General features: G+C 42.5%; 1 protein-coding gene across 1 annotated transcript in view; it reads left to right on the forward strand.

The window, feature by feature from the left end:
• The window catches only part of LOC126335707 (Down syndrome cell adhesion molecule-like protein 1 homolog), a 371,152-nt gene that overhangs the window by 87,538 nt on the left and 263,498 nt on the right, over positions 1–20,116 (forward strand). Inside the window, exons 3-4 of the mRNA XM_049999164.1 lie at positions 2,194–2,360; positions 10,267–10,372. Of these exons, the coding sequence (XP_049855121.1) occupies positions 2,194–2,360; positions 10,267–10,372 (273 nt within the window). The remainder of the gene's footprint in view (positions 1–2,193; positions 2,361–10,266; positions 10,373–20,116) is intronic.

Raw genomic sequence — 20,116 nt, forward strand, 5'->3', positions numbered from 1 at the left:
GCAGCTTGATTAGAAGTCGCTTGTGAGGAACGGTGTCAAAAGCTTTCCGGAAATCTAGAAATACGGAATCAACTTGAGATCCCCTGTCGATAGCGGCCATTACTTCGTGCGAATAAAGAGCTAGCTGCGTTGCACAAGAGCGATGTTTTCTAAAGCCGTGCTGATTACGTGTCAATAGATCTTTCTCTTCGAGGTGATTCATAATGTTTGAATACAGTATATGCTCCAAAACCCTACTGCAAACCGACGTCAATGATATAGGTCTGTAGTTAAATGGATTACTCCTACTACCCTTCTTGAACACTGGTGCGACCTGCGCAATTTTCCAATCTGTAGGTACAGATCTATCGGTGAGCGAGCGGTTGTATATGAGTGCTAAGTAGGGAGCTATAGTATCAGCGTAATCTGAAAGGAACCTAATCGGTATACAATCTGGACCTGAAGACTTGCCCGTATCAAGCGATTTGAGTTGCTTCGCAACCCCTAAGGTATCTACTTCTAAGAAACTCATGCTAGCAGATGTTCGTGTTTCAAATTCTGGAATATTCCATTCGTCTACCCTGGTGAAGGAATTTCGGAAAACTGCGTTCAATAACTCCGCTTTAGCGGCACAGTCGTCGATAACAGTACCATCGGCACTGCGCAGCGAAGGTATTGACTGCGTCTTGGGTGATACTGAAGCAGCTGAGGAGCAGCATACAGTTGCAACATGTCCAGATACACTGCAGATGTGATGGTAGCCTCGGGGAAGAAGAATGACCCGATAATTCGTTCGTGCAATAGCGCGCACCAAACATTCACGTTTGCACTGCCTCTGGCGCACTCCATGACCTGGCCAGGGGGTTGTGAACCCCAAATGCGCACATTATGGCGATTCACTACTCCACTGACAAAAAAGGTCGCTTCGTCGGAAAAGGCAATTCGTCTGAGATAACCATCATCGTCTTCAATACGTGATAGCATTTCGACCGCAAAGTCATATCGACGTGTACTGTCATTGGGCAACAAGGCCTGAACGATTTGCACTTTGTATCACGAAACAATTAACGTTAGTGTAAAATGTCATGGAGAGAGCTTTTTGGCACCTGTAATTCACGTGAGGTCCTGCGCACCTACTTCTTCGGGCTTCGCAGAAAAGACTGCCTTACAGCTCCCACCCTGTCTGCTGAGGTTCTTGGTCGACCAGACCTCGGAAGGTCAGCAACCGATCCTGTGGTCTTGAACTCCTCATACCAGGCTTTAATGCTCTTGACATCAGGTGGATTCCTTCCAAATGTTGTCTGGAAGGGTCTCTGCACTGTGATTGGTGATGGTGTCTCATGGTACCATAGGACATACTGTGCCTTCTCCTGATTGGTTAACATGGCGTCTCGGGCACTGCACCTCATCCACTACTTATGTACTGCGAACGTAAAATAGAAAAAGAAACTTAGATAGTTGTAAACAATTCGACACAAGTTTCATATTTGCATCTTACTTCTAGCCTGAGTTATCAATTTATGTAATCAGAGAAAGTCTTTTCGGACACCCTGTATTTGCAAAATTATACTTAATCCGTAATTAGGAAGTAATAAAACGGAGAAACGTACTGAGGCTGGCACAACTGTGGTGAAACATGTTTGGATATCAAAGCAAAACCATAATTGTGGCCTTTTAAAAAGGCAGACCCTCTTTAATTTATGTTTATTTTTCTGAAAGCATAGAGACAGAGTTAAAAATTCGGGCATGATAGTAATACAACAAATAACCTGGGAATCGTCACGTCTTTCTTGTGACAGAGACTTTTTTTTTTAATAAAACTGGGTAGGGTGCTTTCATTCCTTTTTCTTCTATTTTCTTCTTGTTTATTGATTTATCGTAACAATGATAAATATGTTGAAAGAGTGTTCACGGAATCAAACATTTAATGTTTTCTGTTAATGTTTCTACTTGTCATGAGAATCGTGTATCGTTGCTTCCTACGTCCAGTCATATGGTTATATTTATTTATATTAAGTGACGGGTCCCGGCGGAGGTTCGAGTCCTCCCTCGGGCATGGGTGTGTGTGTTTGTCCTTAGGATAATCTAGGTTAAGTAGTGTGTAAGCTTAGGGACTGATGACCTTAGCAGTTAAGTCCCATAAGATCTCACACACACTTTTTGATTAAGTAACGATACGAAACGAACGCAAGTGTTGTCTGCTTGTTTGTTTAGCGCCGCTGTCGTGCCACCTCAGTCCGCAACTGCAGACCGTGTCGGCCGGGCAGACGGCGACTTTCAACTGCAGCACAGAGGGACATCCACAGAAGGCCGTAATGTGGTTCAAAGACGGCCAGCTCCTCTCACCGACTACCAGAATACATATAGGCTCTGGGAACAAGGTACTTCGTTCCTCTTTTCTCTTTGCTCCAGTACTGTATGAATTTCACATGCATAAATTTCAGCGCAATACTGTATTTCCTTTACCACACATATTCATAGCATTAAACCAACTATTCGCCACAGGAGTCCACAGTTGCATACAGCTGAATTATTATTCTTAGTTCCATATGGACACGATGTGTTGCTTCAGCAACTTTGTTCGAAACTAGTCATACCGTAAAGTAAATGTTCAACTGAGGCGATATAAGTAACGATAAATTTTCAAAATCATTAAAGTAAGGCCACTTCCGTGGTCTAGACTTGCTGCCTATTGACACGAAGGTCTCGTGTCTCAACACTGGTGACGACTATACTTCTAGACAAATATGTGTGGACGGTCTTCCTACGACAGACTAGCAATACCTGGTATAAGACTGACAACAGAACAGTGCTGACAAGTCAGAAGCTGGCACAAATAAAAGTTACACGCAGTCGTTACAGACTGCTCTGCCCTCTTCGATTTTTTTCATAATTTGAGGATTTGATAGGATATTTCAGGACATCAGTTTCATAAAATAGTACAGTACAATTATTAAAAAAAAACTCGAAAAAATCTCCATTGATAATTAGAAGATTTCGAATGCTATTAAATGTTATCCTTCAAACCAAACTGGTTATTATTCGTATTGTCCGATATTACACTCGGAGCAATGAATGATGGGAATGACTGTAAATGGGAAATGTCATTACGCACATTCCCATCAGCCGCCGCACTATATTTCGCACTATATTTACGCCCGATCAGCAGGGTGGTGGGAGGAGGAGTGGCTGGCTGGTTGGTTTGTGGAGGGGACCAAACAGCGAGGTCATCGAAAAAAGAAAAAAAAGTGTGTGTGAAATATTATGGGACTTAACTGCTAAGGTCATCAGTCCCTAAGCTTATACACTACTTAATCTAAATTATCCTAAGGACAAACACACACATCCATGCCTGAGGGAGGACTCGAACCTCCGCCGGGACCAGCCGCACAGTCCATGGCTGCAGCGCCTGAGACCGCTCGGCTAATCCGACGCGGCGAGAGGTCATCGGTCCCATCAGATTAGAAGGGATGGGGAAGGAAGCTGGCCGTGTCCTTTCAAAGGAACCATCCTGGCATTTACCTGAAGCGATTTAGGGAAATCACGGAAAACCTAAATCAGGATGGCCGGGCGCGGGTTTGAACCGTCGTCCTCCCGAATGCGAGTCCAGTCTGCTAGCCATTGCACCACCTCCCTCGGTGAATGGGGAGTGGAGGTAGCTAGTAGTACCGGAAGGAGATAGTGTCAATCGAAGCATACTGGGAAGTGACGTCAAAATGGCTGTCTTCCATGAAACTCAGTAGGACCACAAAACTAGAAAGCAATCAGCATACGAAGTTCGGAGGCGCCATATTTGATTTCGTTGAATTTTGTTGTTTTCCTGTCATAAATGAAATGATCGTATGGCATTGTTGGCCAGGAGGCCGCCTTATTGCAAGTCGCTTTTAGTTGACGCCACTTCGGCGACTTCCGAGTCAATGATAATGAAGAACACACAACACCCAGTTATCACGAGCCAGAGAAAATCCCTGACCCCGCCGGGAATCGAACCTGGGACCCAGTGCGCGGGAAGCGAGAACCCTACCGCAAGACCACGAGCTGCCGTCTTCCTGTCATAATCTGCATGTTATGACAGCCTACAATTTCAGGGCAACGGCGCAGTGAAAGTTAACAGGAGCAAGTCCCTCTTGGTACGATCTGTTATAATTAAATACCAGTTAATGACACATCGGCGGTAAGAGCCTTCAGGAGATTTTAAGATGAAGGACACTGTTGTTGAAAGTTGTATGTTTTCACCATGGTGTAGTGGTTAGCGACATGGAGTTATGGCGTCGCTAAGAAGTAGGTTCGCAACCTGCTATACTCAAATTTTTTTTCTACGCAGCTTCGTATATGTAAAATATTCTGAAACCTCCTTATTAACGTAGTAAAAGTATATTCGACAGTATTCGATGTTATTTACATATTAAACACCTCCCTTAGGAGTGAATTTGTTCGATTTTGGAACTCTCTTTTGACTAAGAAACCAAAGATTAAATTATTGCGAATGAAACGAGCGGCTTTGACAATTCTATTCATGCTTGTCACAAATATTCAACTGTTTTTCCCGAATACGTCGCGATTTTCGAGCACTCGTGGCAATTAAATTTATATTCTTGTTTTTCACTATCACTTCGCTGTTTTTCTTTTTTTTTTTTTTCGAGTATGTCGCGATTTCTGAGGGTCCACTCGCACACTGTTCTTTTGTAAAACTCGAAACGATCACGAAACTCGATAGCAATCGACAAATGTGCTGGTCAGGCATACACCTTTTTGACGTAAATTCCCTGTAAGCTTCGACTGAATCTAGCTTCTCCCTAGTACTACCACATTGCACAGTCCTTACAAGTGGCGCACAGTCACACACTGTCTGTACGTAGCACTAACGGAAGACCAGTAAAACCTAGCGTCACAGCACTAAAATCAACTTGTCTGCATGCTGTAGCGGTTAGTGTTTCTAGCTAGTAACACAGAGGTCCTCAGTTTCATTCCCTGCGTCCACATCAATTTTTTCTCTGTTTGAATTGTCCAGAAATAGGTGCACTTAGCCTTGTGAAGAAAACTGAAATGTTGATTGAATATAAAATCAGAGAAATTGACGCTCAACTCGTCGAAGTAGTGTTACGACCAAAGGCTTACACCAGGATAGATGACACGCTCTTGATTAAAAACACGAGCCATTACATACTTTTGGTTAAAGAGCAAGATTCTTGATTTACAACAACTGCGGCTCTTATTTTTTGCAATATTATATACCAGGTCTGTGATATTTGGTCTACATGATAAGGTGGCCTAGGAAAGAAACCATTTTCTTGCAAAATTTTGTCATGTAGATTGGTGTTCCTTAATTTTTTCTGTTCATTTCTCTACGATATTCCAAAGTTTTCCTTTTAAAGAGGATGTGAACACAAAACGAATGTCTGCATTCTTCTTCTTTTAGTGTTCATCCCTGAGGTTGGTTTGCAGCAGAGCGCCATTCCTCTCTTCTGTCTGCCTTCCTCTTCATTTCCACGTATGTGTTACATCCAGCGTCATTCATGATCTGTTGCATGTATGATATCCTTGGTCGCCCCCGCTGATTCCTTCCCTCAGTAGTTCCTTTTGCTATTGTTCCAACGATGTTGTTGTGTCGTAGGATGTGCCCTGCAAGTTTGTCTCTTCTTGTTTGGATGTGCTTCCACAGAACTCTGGTTTCCTGTACTCTTCTAAGCACCTCTTCATTTGTTACTTTGTCTCTCCAGTTGCTCTTCATCATCCTTCTATAGCATCACATCTCCAAGGCCTCTAGCCGTCTTCTCTCTTCTCTTCCAATCGTCAAAGTTTCACATCCGTATAGGGCCACACTCCAAACGAAACCTTTCATGATCCATTTCCTTATTTTCAGACTGATGTTGCTGGTGAGTAAGTTCCTTCTCCGATTAAATGCAATTTTGGCCTTTTGTATTCTGTTCGCAATTTCTTTCCGGCTTCTACAATCCCTTGTGATTTTGCTTCCCAGGTAAATAAATTCGGCTCTAACTTCCAGCTCCTCTCTTCCAGTTCTCATTCTCAAATGTTTTATTTTGCTCCTGTACTGCATACCATCACTTTAGACTTTTACTTGTTTATTCTCATTCCATACTGATTGCGTAGAATTCTTCAATTGTTCCGGGGACTTCCTCTACATCTTCTTTTGTCTCCGTGACTATAGCAATATCATTTGCATAACGTAGCATGTCTATCTTCTGCCAATTAATTTTGATCCCCACCTCAGTAGTTTCTCGAACTTGGTCTATAGCTTCCTGGATGTAAGCATTGAATATAAGAGGAGAGAGAGCACATCCTTGCCTTACCCCTTTTCTAATATCTGCTTCTTGTTAATGGTGACAGTTCCTAATCACTGCCACCTCATCCTTATAGAAGCTGAGTATCACGGGGATATCTTTGTACTTTATTCCACTTTTCCTCAGCACTCTGAACATCTCTTGCCATGTAACGTTATCAAATGCCTTTTCCATGTCTACAAAGGCAATATATTTTTCTGTAATTGCCTTTCGATAACGAGTCTCAGTGCCAGAATCGCCTCTCTTGTTCCCAATCCCCTTTTGAAACCAAACTGATCTTCACTCAGAATATCCTCCACTTTCTCTTCAATTCTATTTTTATGAGAATTTTTTATGTATGTGATATTAGGCTTAGAGTTCGGTACTGTTCGCATTTTGTAACTGCTGCCTTCTTTGGTATAGGAACAGTGATACATTTCTGGAAGTCTGTCGGTATCTCTGCAGTGTTATAGATGGACCTATTAAGTTTAAGCAGCATCATTGTCATGCTGTCACGAGCATTCTTTATTAGTTCTGCAGGGATGTCATCAACACCGGTTGCTTTGTTGTCCCGTAGTTCTTTTAGAGCTCTGTCAAATTCTTCTTGCAGAATGTCATCTGTCTTGTCATCTTCGTCTACTTGCTCTTCTCTTCCTATTACTTCCTCCGAAAGAGATGTTCCGGCACACGACTCCTCTATGCATTCTTTCGATCTTTTCACCAAGTCTTGCCTTCTTTATTTTCTATTGTGTCTGAGAGGGTTTGTTTTATGTTTGTTAAAAAATTGATTTGCTGTTCTGTAGGCTAAATCAGTTCTGTCTCCATTAACAACAATGAAACATTAGCTGGCATTGTTGTTTGACAATACTCTTTGTAAAAATTCACATTTATTCACTGTGTTTACGACTGAATCCACGGTTTGTCTAAATACATCATTGGCCGCCTTAAAGCTGATGCTTCTTTTCTTTCAATAAAAAAATCTATTGTAGTAACCTCTTTTTACTAGTATGTTCATTCACCTGCTATGTAATGATTCGTTCGTTCTGGCATCTTTAAAATTCAAATCCCGTAGATGAATCGTTTTGTCTCAGTGTACCTTTACTGGCCTAGAACTACAGTTCTTTGTGACAAAAACTGATCGGGGTGGCGCAGTGGTTAGCACACTAGACTCGCATTCGGGTGGATGACGGTTCAAACCCGCGTCCGACCATCCTGCTTTAAGTTTCCCGTCTCTAATGACCTCGTTGTCGACGGGACGTTAAACACTAATCTCCTCCTCCTGGTGACAAAAACGGTGAAGTTTTTGCTAGGACGGTATTTCCTTGTATTTGTTTTATACCACTGAAATTGCTGTCTGATAACAGATCTATCTATATCATCAGTGAGCCGCGCGGGTTATCCACGCGGTCTAGGGCGTCTTCCCACGGTTAAGACAGCTCCTCCTGTCGGAGGTTCGAGTGCCCCTTCTAGCATGGGTGTGTGTGTTGCCCTTAGCGTGAGTTACTTTAAGTTAAATTAAGTAGTGTGTAAGCCAAGGGATGATGACCTCACAGTTTGGTCCCATAGGAACTTACCACCACCACTGAACCATCAGTGAAATATTCACTGGCGTGCATTTTACTTATTCGGCTTTGTTTCAGGTACCTGTTTCTTGTTCCACTTGGCATCATGTTTCGCCTTCCGTAATTTGCACAGCGTAGACTAACTGAAATTTTGCTTGTCAAAATTTGCTTGCATCTTCCATCGACTTCTCTGTCTACATAATCACACCCATCTCGTTATCATTGCCAGTAAAATTAATGACGTTAACAGCAGGGCCACTTCCAGAACGTTTTCGCACACAAATAGCCATTTGATGCCATCCTAAGCCTTCTATGGTACATATATATTTTTAATAAACACATTATTAACATATCATTTAGTTCATAAAATAGTTTTCATATAGCAATATCGTTCTGTATACAAATGTCTATTCATAGATCAATGAAAAAACAGAAATTTAAATGTGATTGGCCAGAAAGAAGCATTTTCCAATCAAATTCTCCACTTCTGAGTACAGGCAAGCACTCATAGATGATATCAGGTACTGGCGACTGTATTAACAAATAAGAAACGTTTTGTACTTAACCGTTTTCGTAAGTCTTCTAATTTTCAAAGACAATTTTTTCGGTTTTATTTTTAGAAACATATCATACTGTTTTATGAAACTGATGTCTGAACACTGACCTTCAACCTACAAGTACGACGAACATCAAAGTTGGCAAGTTCTACAGGTCGCTTTGTTCCTCTATTATAGAGACAGCAAACTAGTGAAATCTGCAATGTCAAAGACAACATCATAGTACATCGTTTCACGTTCAGAGCTAACAACGAGAATTAGTTACGTGTCAATTCCGTGCTACATCACTTAAAGTGCATGAACCAGAACTTATCTGACTCACAACTTTCATCGTATCGGATCCTAATTATTTTCCACTGCCGCAAAGGCGTGTGACAATGCGCATATTCGCCATTACAGCAGATGCTGTCATTCGAAAAAAGTGAAATCGACGAATTTGACTACATGAAGGACTATGGGTGGTCAATAAGATGGAAATGCAACTGGAAGTATCACAATAAATTTTAGAACTTCTTGCAGGTACCACCGGAGCAAGTCCTTCTCAGAACCGTCCCTCACACATGTGAACCTCTCCTTCTCCACCCTTTCCAAGCCAAACATACAAACAGTGATATGCTACAACTACTAGCCACATATGTTCAGTAGTTTTTAATAGGACACAAATCTGTAAGCTATTCACCGGCTGTTAAAATGTCGGGAACGGATAATTGCGTGCACTCTGTGACAAACAGAGGTGCAGATGAATGGAAGGAAGGAAGATTGGGTTTAACGTCCCGTCGAAAGGGAAGTCATTAGAGACGGAGCTCAAGTTCGGGTTAGGTCAAGGATTGGAAGGAAATCGGCCGTACGCTTTCAGAGGAACCATCCTGGCATGTGCCTGGAGCGATTTAGGGAAATCACCCAAAATCTAAATCTGGACGCCGGACTCGGGTTTGACGCGTCGTCCTCCCTTGTGTGAGTCCAGTGTGCTAACCACTGCACTACCTCGCTCGTTGCAGATGAAAAAGTGACGCAAAATTGGTTTCTGAAACCTGTTAATACTTCTGAGTTGTGGTCTTTCTCATATGACACAGTGATATAGTCATCAGTTTATAGTTTTGGTTTCTCACTTTATTAAAATGATGTAAATTTCAACTACTCGTATAAAATTGATTTATGTATGTCGCCAGTGACGGAAAAATACTTGTTTTAAGCGTAAGTTATGTCTACCTGGTACACAGAGAGATTTTCTAACCACACATATCTTCTAAACTTATGTTTTATATGAATAAGTATCATATTAACAGTTATATTATTTTTCTTTGTTGTGTAAAATATCATATTTTAACGAATGATTTCGTGTGCTTCCTTTGCACTTTTATTTTTTGCGTGACTTACTTTTATTCCTTGAGATAACATGTGTGCAATTCGAATAAAATATTTTAACATTTGCTTCAGAACCTTTCTTGCATAACTGTCCCTTTCGTCTATGTCTGTATAGTCTTCATTTTGCAAGATACTGCATTTGTTATTTCATTTACTCTGGTACACTCTACCAAAACAATTATTATATTAATTCTAGTACACCCTACCAAAACAACTATTAAATTAATTCTCATAATTTGCAGTTTAGATTTCCTGCCTGATCAATTTGTTACCTTTTAGATTTGTTTCTAGTTTTACAGTCAGTCATGAAAAGAGTACCAAAATAAAGAAATAAATATGAAAAGGTAGTGAAGACAATGCCAAATGTTGTACAATCTAAAAAAACCATAAAATTACGCATGTAGTATAGGATATTCGTCAATTTAAGATCTACGTTTACAAAGGTTTGTAATAAACGTATATTTTTAAAAACAAATCTGTTGGAAAAATTAGATGCATCAAAAAAAATAATTTGATTTTCAGACATTGAAGATCCATCACAGTGAACGCTCAGACGCGGGGATGTACCAGTGCATCGTCTCCAATGATGAAGAAAGTGCCCAAGGCACTGCGCAACTTAATCTTGGAGGTACGTGCGATATTTTTGTTCTATATTTTGAAACCTCTCTTAACTTCATCCATCCATGACAACCAAATAAATTAAACTATTAAAGGCTTTCGTCAAAGACAGCTAAGTACCTTTCTCAGATGCCGGCCGAAGTGGCCGAGCGGTTCTAGGCGCTACAGTCTGGAACCGCGCGACGGCTACGTCGCAGGTTCGAATCCTGCCTCGGGCATTGATGTGTGTGATGTCCTTAGGTTTAAGTAGTTCTAAGTTCTAGGGGACTGATGACCTTAGAAGAGACAGAGGCAGAGACAGAGACAGAGACAGAGAGAAAGACAGACAAACAGAGATAGATAAGGAGAGAGAGAGAGAGAGAGAGAGTAAGATATTTCAAAACTTTCAGTAGATCTCTAGTTTTTATACATTCTGTCCTGCAAATACGCATTTATTAAAACAGTATTTATGTCCTGGGACAGTTTTTATACCTGACTAGCGGACCCGACAGACGTTGTCCTGCATGATATTTCAAGCGATTAGGATATTAAACGAAGTATGAAATGAAAGACAAATAATATAATAATTTCATTATTCTTTATTTTGAAATAACATCAATATTTCTAAAAACAATTCGTTCTGATTAATAATGTTTGTTTAATTTTATCTTAATGCGAGATGATGAACAATATGTTTAGTCAAATCCTGAGGAGTATAAATGAATAAACTTGACGGTTTTCCAACGCGAGAACACACCATATATTCTTGGCCATGTGAAAAGACCGGATTTTCTAGATCCAACCCACAAATCGACATTGTTTGATCTTGCATGAAAATAAAATATTAGGTAATGCCATGTGTAGATTGTACCTGTTGCTGGATTTCTTCGTTCGATATTTAAATGATATCCATCTTCTCCTTCCCAAAATATCAATGGATATTGCAAAGCATCGTAAGAGTGTTGACTGTCTTCAATCAAATGCACTGTGTTATCTCTGTGTTGGATTGGTATATCTCGACGTTGAAATGAGTCGCCAGCCATAGCAACTGCAAGTTCATTAATAGTCGGTGCATTGTATCGGTCCGCGTGCTGCCCATATGGTACTTTGTCTGCTTTGATGACGATCGTATAGTTGTCGTTTTGCAGTCTTTTTGAAACGGTATTGGACAACTGGACCAACTGGTTGTGATTCTGTAAAAGTAGTTCTAAAATACCCACAATTTCTCGCTCCTCCATCTGCTCGATACGGTTGTACTGGCAGCGTCCGTTTATTTGCTGCTCCTCATCACTCATGAAGTAGATTTACAGAAGTTTTCAGTCGGTATCAGGCATCGGCATTAAAGAACCAATTTGAGGATGCACTTAGCCCTGAATCTTAAACGTTGGTTGAAAATTGCGACCATCCTCATTATGAATAATTTTGTTTCTCCAAATTTGAAAGCACGAATTGAATTTGCGAATTTTACAGAAAAACAATTTAGATTGAGATGAAGCTCCAGCAAATAGTGTTTTCAATGGTGGCTATACAACTGTTCCAGACGCACAGTGGAAACTGGCCGATTCACCTTTGTATTTGAGTGCATGACAGCGTTGACGTTCTTTGTTCATAGCACCGATTACAATTTGTGAATGTGAATAGTCGATGTCTGACTCATATTCGAACGCAAGGTGAAGAAGTGATGCACGTGTCAATGCGCGATACACTTGCAAAGGCTGTTGTTCACGTGTTCTGAGTGTGTCGGTGACTCGCTGATGGGCCAGTCTTTGTCTCCATGCATTAGATCGAAGGCGTTCGTTGCGTTGCTCTTGACCTTCATTAGCACGTCTGATTGCAGCCTGGTTTCTTAAATTTTCATTGGCCGTCAGTTGATCTTCTGCCGATCTATTTAACCGACGATTCTGGACTAATTGTGAATTCCGAGTTCGTCGACCAATATTTCCTCCTCGTCCACGAAGACGTGGCATTGGTTTATGTACGTAACTTATATGTGAATATAATACACTTAATATTCACTGAAATGCGACACCTGAAATATCAAAATACACCGTACAAAAAAATTAAAATGTCAAAATAACAGAACGCACTTAATATAATACACTCAAATTAAAATGTCAAAAAATAAACGAAATCCTGTGCACGCAACTTATATCTGAATATAATACGCTCAATATTGCACACAAAAATGCAACGCCACCTACCGTGCTGAGTTAAGAATATAAATTTTCCAGGCCCCTACTTGAATGCATACACAAAAAATTCATTCAAGTCGATCCAGCCGTTTAGTTGCAGTATATATAAATAACCTAGATACCGACTACAGCGCCATCTGCCGGGCTGATTTGTGAATCTAAACCGTCCATAGCGCCACCCAAACCCATACGAAACAATTCATTCAAATCGGTCCAGCCGTTTAGCATCTCGTTGTCGTGCGGTAGCGTTCTCGCTTCCCGCGACCGGGTTCCCGGGTTCGATTCCCGGCGGGGTCAGGTTTTTTCTCTGCCTCGTGATGGCTGGGTGTTGTGTGATGTCCATAGATTACTTAGGTTTAAGTAGTTCTAAGTTCTACGGTACTGATGACCATAGACGTAAAGTCCCATAGTGCTCAGAGCCATTTTGAACCAGCCGTTTAGGAGGAGTTCAGTGACATACACACGTACAGTAGAATTATATATGTAAAGATTTGAAATTTAGCAACATTATGCAATAGACACGCATGCTTTTGATGATTTATGGACTCTGTCACTGGAAGCGTCACATTAAAAAAAACTCTTGTAAATGTAGCACAATTTTACCAGTGTGAATATGTCAGGTTTCAGAAATCATTGTTGGGACTAGAATTATGCGTTGGTAATCCACGAAAAATCCCTTCAGTATGGAAGGCTTGATTTGTTGCGCACTTTTTCGGAACACGATTCAGGTATCGTGGAGTTGTTCCGTAGACGAACGTAATAAATTGTAAAAACATGATATTTTTACGGCTTTTGTAGGGCGTCTGAATGGCATAATAAATAATTTCTGTACAATCAGGGCCACAGCTCTCCAAATTTCATGAAACGCCAAAAAATACTTCCTCAATTTTTTCTAATTAGAAACTCCATGAAGTTAAGCCTCATTCGTTTCAATTTAACTACAACTGAATCTTATTTCTTCGCCTTTCCATTTCAAGTGTAAAATTGAATAACATTAAAAATTATTTCCAAATTCTTCCTAAGGGGCGTATCAACAAACATTTTTCCATGAGACTGGGGATGTGAGTTTAGTACAGCTAGTTATAATCCTTTATGATGGGAAGGATCGTATTGCAATACCTTCAGTTCTAAATTTGACAACAACATTAGATCGTTTGAACGGCGTGAAAGTGCTAGGACGTTATTCAAAATGGTTCAAATGGCTCTTAGCACTATGGGACTTAGATTCTGAGGTCATCAGTCCACTAGAACGTAGAACTACTTAAACCTAAATAACCTAATGACATCACACACGTCCAGGCCCGAGGCAGGATTAGAACCTGCGACCTGACTGCAGCGCCTAGAACCGCTCGGCGACTTCGGCCGGCCGTTATTCAACAATCAAATATATCATCTATGACTACGACACTGTGGCGCACTTACAGGTTGGGTCATAATTAATTGTGGCAACTCAGGCGAGTGATAGTACACTTTTATGCCCAAGGATAATATCCCTGACGGACAATAAAAATTCGTCCAAATTTTGCCCTGTGCAAGTCCTAGAAGCCGAAGTGTCTATTTCGATGACCAGCAGACTGCCAGCTAGGGGAAAAAGCTGAACGAGTTGCGGCAAACACGGAAGCTATTGCAGCATCAGGGACAGGCGGAGCACCCAAGTCTGCAAGCAGAGCTTAATGTTATCGTGGTATCCAAGAGACACCGTCATACTACTGGCAAAGCAGAGCGTCGCAAGGAAGGCCTAGGTACAATGCAACAGTGAGTATTCAGATGACGACCCAGCAGAAAAGAGCGTCTGAAAGGTGCAGTTTCGTAAGTCTGAAGCCAGTAGTAAGGCTGAGAACGATGGAAAACCAGGATACGTGATGTCATTGCCATCGCCACCGCCACAGAGAACAGGAAAAGCGCCACCATAACAAATGTCTCATTTTCTGAATGCTGATTGCTGTCTTTCCAGACCTTGTCTCAGTTGCAGCTATGAGAGGGGAGGTTACGGATGTCAGCCCTCGGCACGCCTATCTATCTTTGATCATCCATGGGGCTCCAAGTCGTGCTGGGAGGATTCTGCCGCTGACAGCTGCAGTGGCAACTTCTGAGACGACGACGACAGGGAGCAGAAACTGCCTCATCCTGCGGGCGTGCTGGATGCTTGACCTACACCGTCCGTCATCCACCTCCAAGAGGGAGGGCCACTATTGCTTCTTGTTCAGTTCCTGTGGTAGACGTCAATGCTGCTACGTCCTGTCCCCTGAGCGGGGGCTGAGGCTGACCCCTACGTGACAGCCATTACTCCAGGTGGACCTGGGGGCGTGTCTCCTGAATGAAAAATCTGCGCCATCAGCGACAGTACTTTGAAGTTCGATCTGATGGCTACCTGGTGACGTACACATCGCCACCCGACGCCACAATGTGCAACCAAACTGCCAGTCGGAGAGGCATGCCGGCCTCTCCTTGGTGAAGAGGCCGCCGTCTTGTCGGCCCGACTCTGAGGCCCTGCCTTAGGAGACAATCCTGCAGTACCTCTTAATGAATATTTTATCGTCAATTTTTTTTCTTGAGTGTAGCTAGGTGCTCACCACTGTATTCTGCCCAGCTCTTCCCTGACGTCTGTAGGGGTCTGAGACACAACCGCTACATCTGGATGTTATGCCCCAGGATAGTATCCCACTTCTCATATCAGATACAGGAGTTCAGTCCCACACCCCTACAGGCGGCAGGAGAGTGTCGGGCAGGATGCGCTTGTGAGGACCTAGTTGTGCTCGAGAAATCCAAGAAATCATTATTGACAATACCACATATATTAAGTAGCAATAAAGGATTGTCTCCCGAGGCGCAGCACCACAGTCTGGCTGGCAGAATAGCGGCCACTTCAACAGACAGAGGCCAGCGTGTGCTCGACTTGCAGTTTCGCCCGTGCATCAATGTGTTGGGTGGCAGTTTCTACGTCACCAGGCAGCCATCGACCTGTGGATGAAGCGTGGCCTCCAGCTCCATGTATCGATCTCCAAACTTCTCTCTTTGATTGCGAAGATTTGCACTCAGAAGACACGCCCCCAGGTCAAGCACTGGACTCACTGTCAGGCAAGGGTCAGCCCACAGCCCCCGTTTAGGTGACAGGAGCCAGCAACATTGATGTCTGCCACAGGAGCGGGATGAACAGCAGAAGTAGCCCTCCCTCTCGAAAGTGGCTGACTGACAGCATCCTGGTCATACAGGTTAAGCCTCCAGCAGGCCTACAGGGTGATGGCAGTTCCTGCATTGCCTTGGAAGTTACAACTGCAGCTAGCAGCGGCAGAGTCCTCCCAGCAGTACTTGTGGCGCCATAGACGATCGAAGATGGATAGGCATGCCATGGGTCATCTCCAATAGCCTCCCCTCATAAATATTTATTGTTGCATTGTACCTTGCGACACTCTGGTTTGCCAATAGTATGTCGGTGTCTCTCGGCTATCACGATGACATTACACTTCGTTTACAGACTTGGATGCTCGGTCTTTCTTCCCTCGTGCTGCAATAGTGTCCTAGTTTGCCGCAACTCGCTCAGCCTTCCGCCCCCCCTCCCCCCCCCCCCCCCCCCCCCCCAGCTGGCAGTCTGCTGGTCATTAACATAGGCGCTTCGGCTACCGGGAGCTGCCAAGGTAGAACTCGGACGAATTTTTAGTGTCCACCAGGGATATTATCCTGGTATATAATAATACGACAGCAGAACCAAAGGCATCCCAGTAGACATAGGTCCACAGATGTACCATTTGTAAGCTAATCTGGTTACACGCTGCTACTGACTTCATTATGCGATATTGTCCTAGTTACTAGAAAAATATAATGTGTGGCAAAAGAAGTGAAGGGTATAACGGGGGTCGTGGATAGTGGTAGATGTTGGGTGGTCACAGTGAAGGCCACGGAGATGCTTCGTACTCGTGTGAAAGGGCGTTATCAGCACCTGATATAATTTGAAATGTCTCTGCTGATCCACTCTGGACGTGGGATAGTGGTTGGTCAGATATTTAACAAAGATATTTGCCAAACACCCATGCAGATTGAGAAGTTTTTTATTTTATTTTCTCTATCAGTTTCGGCAATTTAGTACGCCACCTTCAGGCCCCATATCCACCTCTCAAAACTTATGTTTGCATAATGGGGCAACCTGTTTGTGGATGTCGTGAATTTTCATGTGCTTCCCTCGAAGACAAACTGCAAGGTGAGTTGCAATGAAATGGCTACAAAACTACACTACTGGTCATTACAATTGCTACACCAAGAAGAAATGCAGATGATAAACGGGTATTCATTGGACAAATATATTATACTAGAGCTGACATGTGACTACATTTTCACGCAGGTTGGGTGCATAGATTCTGAGAAACCAGTACCCAGAACAACCACCTCTGGCCGGAATAACGGTCTTGACACGCCTGGACATTGAGTCAAACAGAGCTTGGATGGCGTTTACAGGTACAACTGCCTATGCAGCTTCAACACGGTACCACAGTCCATCAAGAGTAGTGACTGGCGTATTGTGACGAGCCAGTTGCTCGGCCACCATTGACCAGACGTTTTCAATTGGTGAGAGATCTGGAGAATGTGCTGGTCAGGGCAGCAGCCGAACATTTTCTGTGTCCAGAAAGGCCCGTTCAGGACCTACAACATATGGTCCTGCATTTTGCTGCTGTAATGTAGGGTTTCGGAGGGATCGAATGAAGGGTAGAGACACGGGCCGTAACACATCTGAAATGTGACGTCAACTGTTCAAAGTGCTGTCAACGCGAACAAGAGGTGACCGAGACGTGTAACCAATGGCACCCTATACCATCACGCCGGCTGGTAGGCCAGTATAGGCGATGACGAATACACGCTTCCAATGTGCGTTCACCGCGATGTCGGCAAGCACGGATGCGACCATCATGATGCTTTAAACAGAACCTGGATTCATCCGAAAAAATGACGTTATGCCATTCGTGCACCCAGGTTCGTCGTTGAGTACACCATCGCAGGCGCTCCTGTCTGTAATGCAACGTCAAGGGTAACCGCAGCCATGGTCTCCAAGCTGACATCCATGCTGCTGCAAACGTCGTCAAACTGTTCGTGCAGATGGTTGTTGTCTTGCAAAGGTCCTCATCTGTTGACTCAGGAGTCGAGACGTGGCTGCACAATCCGTTACAGCCATGCGGATAGATTCCTGTCATCTCCACTGTTAGTGATACGATGATACCCTCCTCAACCCACCGATTCCATATTCTGCTAACAGTCATTGGATCTCGACCAACGCGAGCAGCAATGTCGCGATAGGCTACGATCTGACCTTTATCAAAGTCGGAAACGTTATGGTACGCATTTCTCCTCCTTACACGAGGCATCGCAACAACGTTTCACCAGGCAACGCTGGTCAACTGCTGTTTGTGTATGGGAAATCGGTTGGAAACTTTCCTCATGTGAGCATGTTGTAGGTGTCACCACCGGCGCCAACCTTGTTTGAATGCTGCGAAAAGCTAATCATTTGCATATCACAGCATCTTCTTCCTGTCTGTTAAATGTCGCGTCTGTAGCACTTCATTTTCATGGTGTAGCAGTTTTAATGGCCAGTAGTGTATTATTTACGTTGATGTGTAAAATGTGTGAGTCTGGCGATATACCATCTAACTTTCGGAAAACATCATCCACACAACTCCGAAGACTGCAAGAGCCGACAGTTGTGAGAATTATCGCACAATCAGCGTAACAGCTCTTGCATCCAAGTTGCTGACGAGGATAATATACAAAAGAATGGAAAAGAAAATTGAGGATGTGTTAGATGACGATCAGTTTGGCTTTAAGGAAGGTAAAACCACCAGAGAGGCAATGCTCGCGTAGCGGTTGATAACGGAAGCAAAACTGAAAAAAATCAAGACATGTTCAAAGGATTTGTCGACCTTGAAAAATCGTTTGACAATGTAAAATAGTGTAAGATGTTCGAAATTCTCAGACAATCAGGGGTAAACTATAGAGAAAGACGAGTAATATACAAGACGTACAAGAACCAAGAAGGAATAATAAGAGTGGGAGATGAAGAATTAATTGTTCGGATTAAAAAGAGCGTAAGACAGGGATGTAGTCTTTCGTCCTCGCTGTTCAGTCTTTACATCGTAGAAGCAATTATGGAAATAAAAGAAAGGTTCAGTAGTGGAATTAAAATTCAAGGTAAAAGAATATCAATGATGGGATTAGCTGATGACTTTGCTATCCTGAGTGACAGTGAAGAAGAATTATAAGATCTGCTAAATGGAATGAACAGTCTAATGAGTACAGCATATGGATTGAGAGTAAATCGAAGAAAGATTAAAGTAATGGGAAGTAGAGAAAATGAGAACAGTGGGAAACTTAACATCATGATTGGTGATCACGAAGTAGATGAAGTTAAGGAACTCTGCTACTAGTCAACAAAATAGTCCATGACCTTCGGACACAGAAAGACATCAGATGCAGACTAGAACTGGCAAAAAGGGAATTCCTGACCAAGAGAAGCCTACTAGTATCAAACAAGGGCTTCAATCTGAGGAAGAAATGTCTGAGAACGTACGCTTTGAGCACAGCATTGTATGCTAATGAAACAAAGACTGTGAGAAAACGAGAAAAGACGAAAAATCGAAGCATTTGAAATGAGGTGCTACAGAAGAATGTTGAAAATTAGGTGGATTGATAAGGTAGGGAATGTGGGGTCCTCCGGAGAATCGCCGAGGGACAGGATGGAAGGACATCTGTTAAAACGTCAGGGAAAACTTCCATGGTACTAGAAGGAGCTATAGAGGGTAAAAAAAGTAGAGGAAAAGAGAGATTGTAACATCTCCATCAAATAATTGAGAACGTAGATTGCAATTGCTACTGTGAGATGAAGAGATTGACACAGGAGAGGCATTCGTTGCGGGCAGTATCGAACCAGTCAGAAGACTGATGACCCAAAACGACACCAGTACCATTATAAAGCAAAATAATGATTGTGTCAACACACACGGAGAGAATTTTCCGCAGTTTCCCTAACCGCTTCCGAAATGCCTGAATTGTTCCTTGGTAGCAGCTACGTTTGATTAATAAGCCATCAGTTGTCCAGTATACGACTGTTTCATAATTGGTTATATTTTTCAGTTTTTAGTAATCTTCCTCCTAAAAAATGTTAGCACTGTAATCATAGTATTGACCACATCTGTACTGAGCTTGCAGTCCAGAGGGAATCACAGTTGACTCTTAACGCATCGGAAAAAAATTGCATAGTTCTAAAAACTGGTCTGGCGTCTTCATTCCAAGTAATTGCCCGAGCGAAGTGAAAACTAGTCGTAGAATCTTGAAATGGGTTACCGATAAACCCGTCTTGGGTATTCAGGCTTAGCAAGACTATCAACTAAAGTTTTCGAAATTCCACAAAGGATTCCAGTTATGTTATTCACTAAAATTACATTGGTAAAAAAAAACATAATTTGTAGTCGATCAGTTATCTACGACACACAAGAAAAATGAGCCATACAGGGTGGTCGATTGATAGTGACCGGGTCAAATATCTCACGCAATAAGCGTCAAACGAAAAAACTACAAAGAACGAAACTTGTATAGCTTGAAGG

Source organism: Schistocerca gregaria, chromosome 2 (assembly GCF_023897955.1).
Source record: "Schistocerca gregaria isolate iqSchGreg1 chromosome 2, iqSchGreg1.2, whole genome shotgun sequence".
In the NCBI taxonomy this organism is placed as follows: domain Eukaryota; kingdom Metazoa; phylum Arthropoda; class Insecta; order Orthoptera; family Acrididae; genus Schistocerca; species Schistocerca gregaria.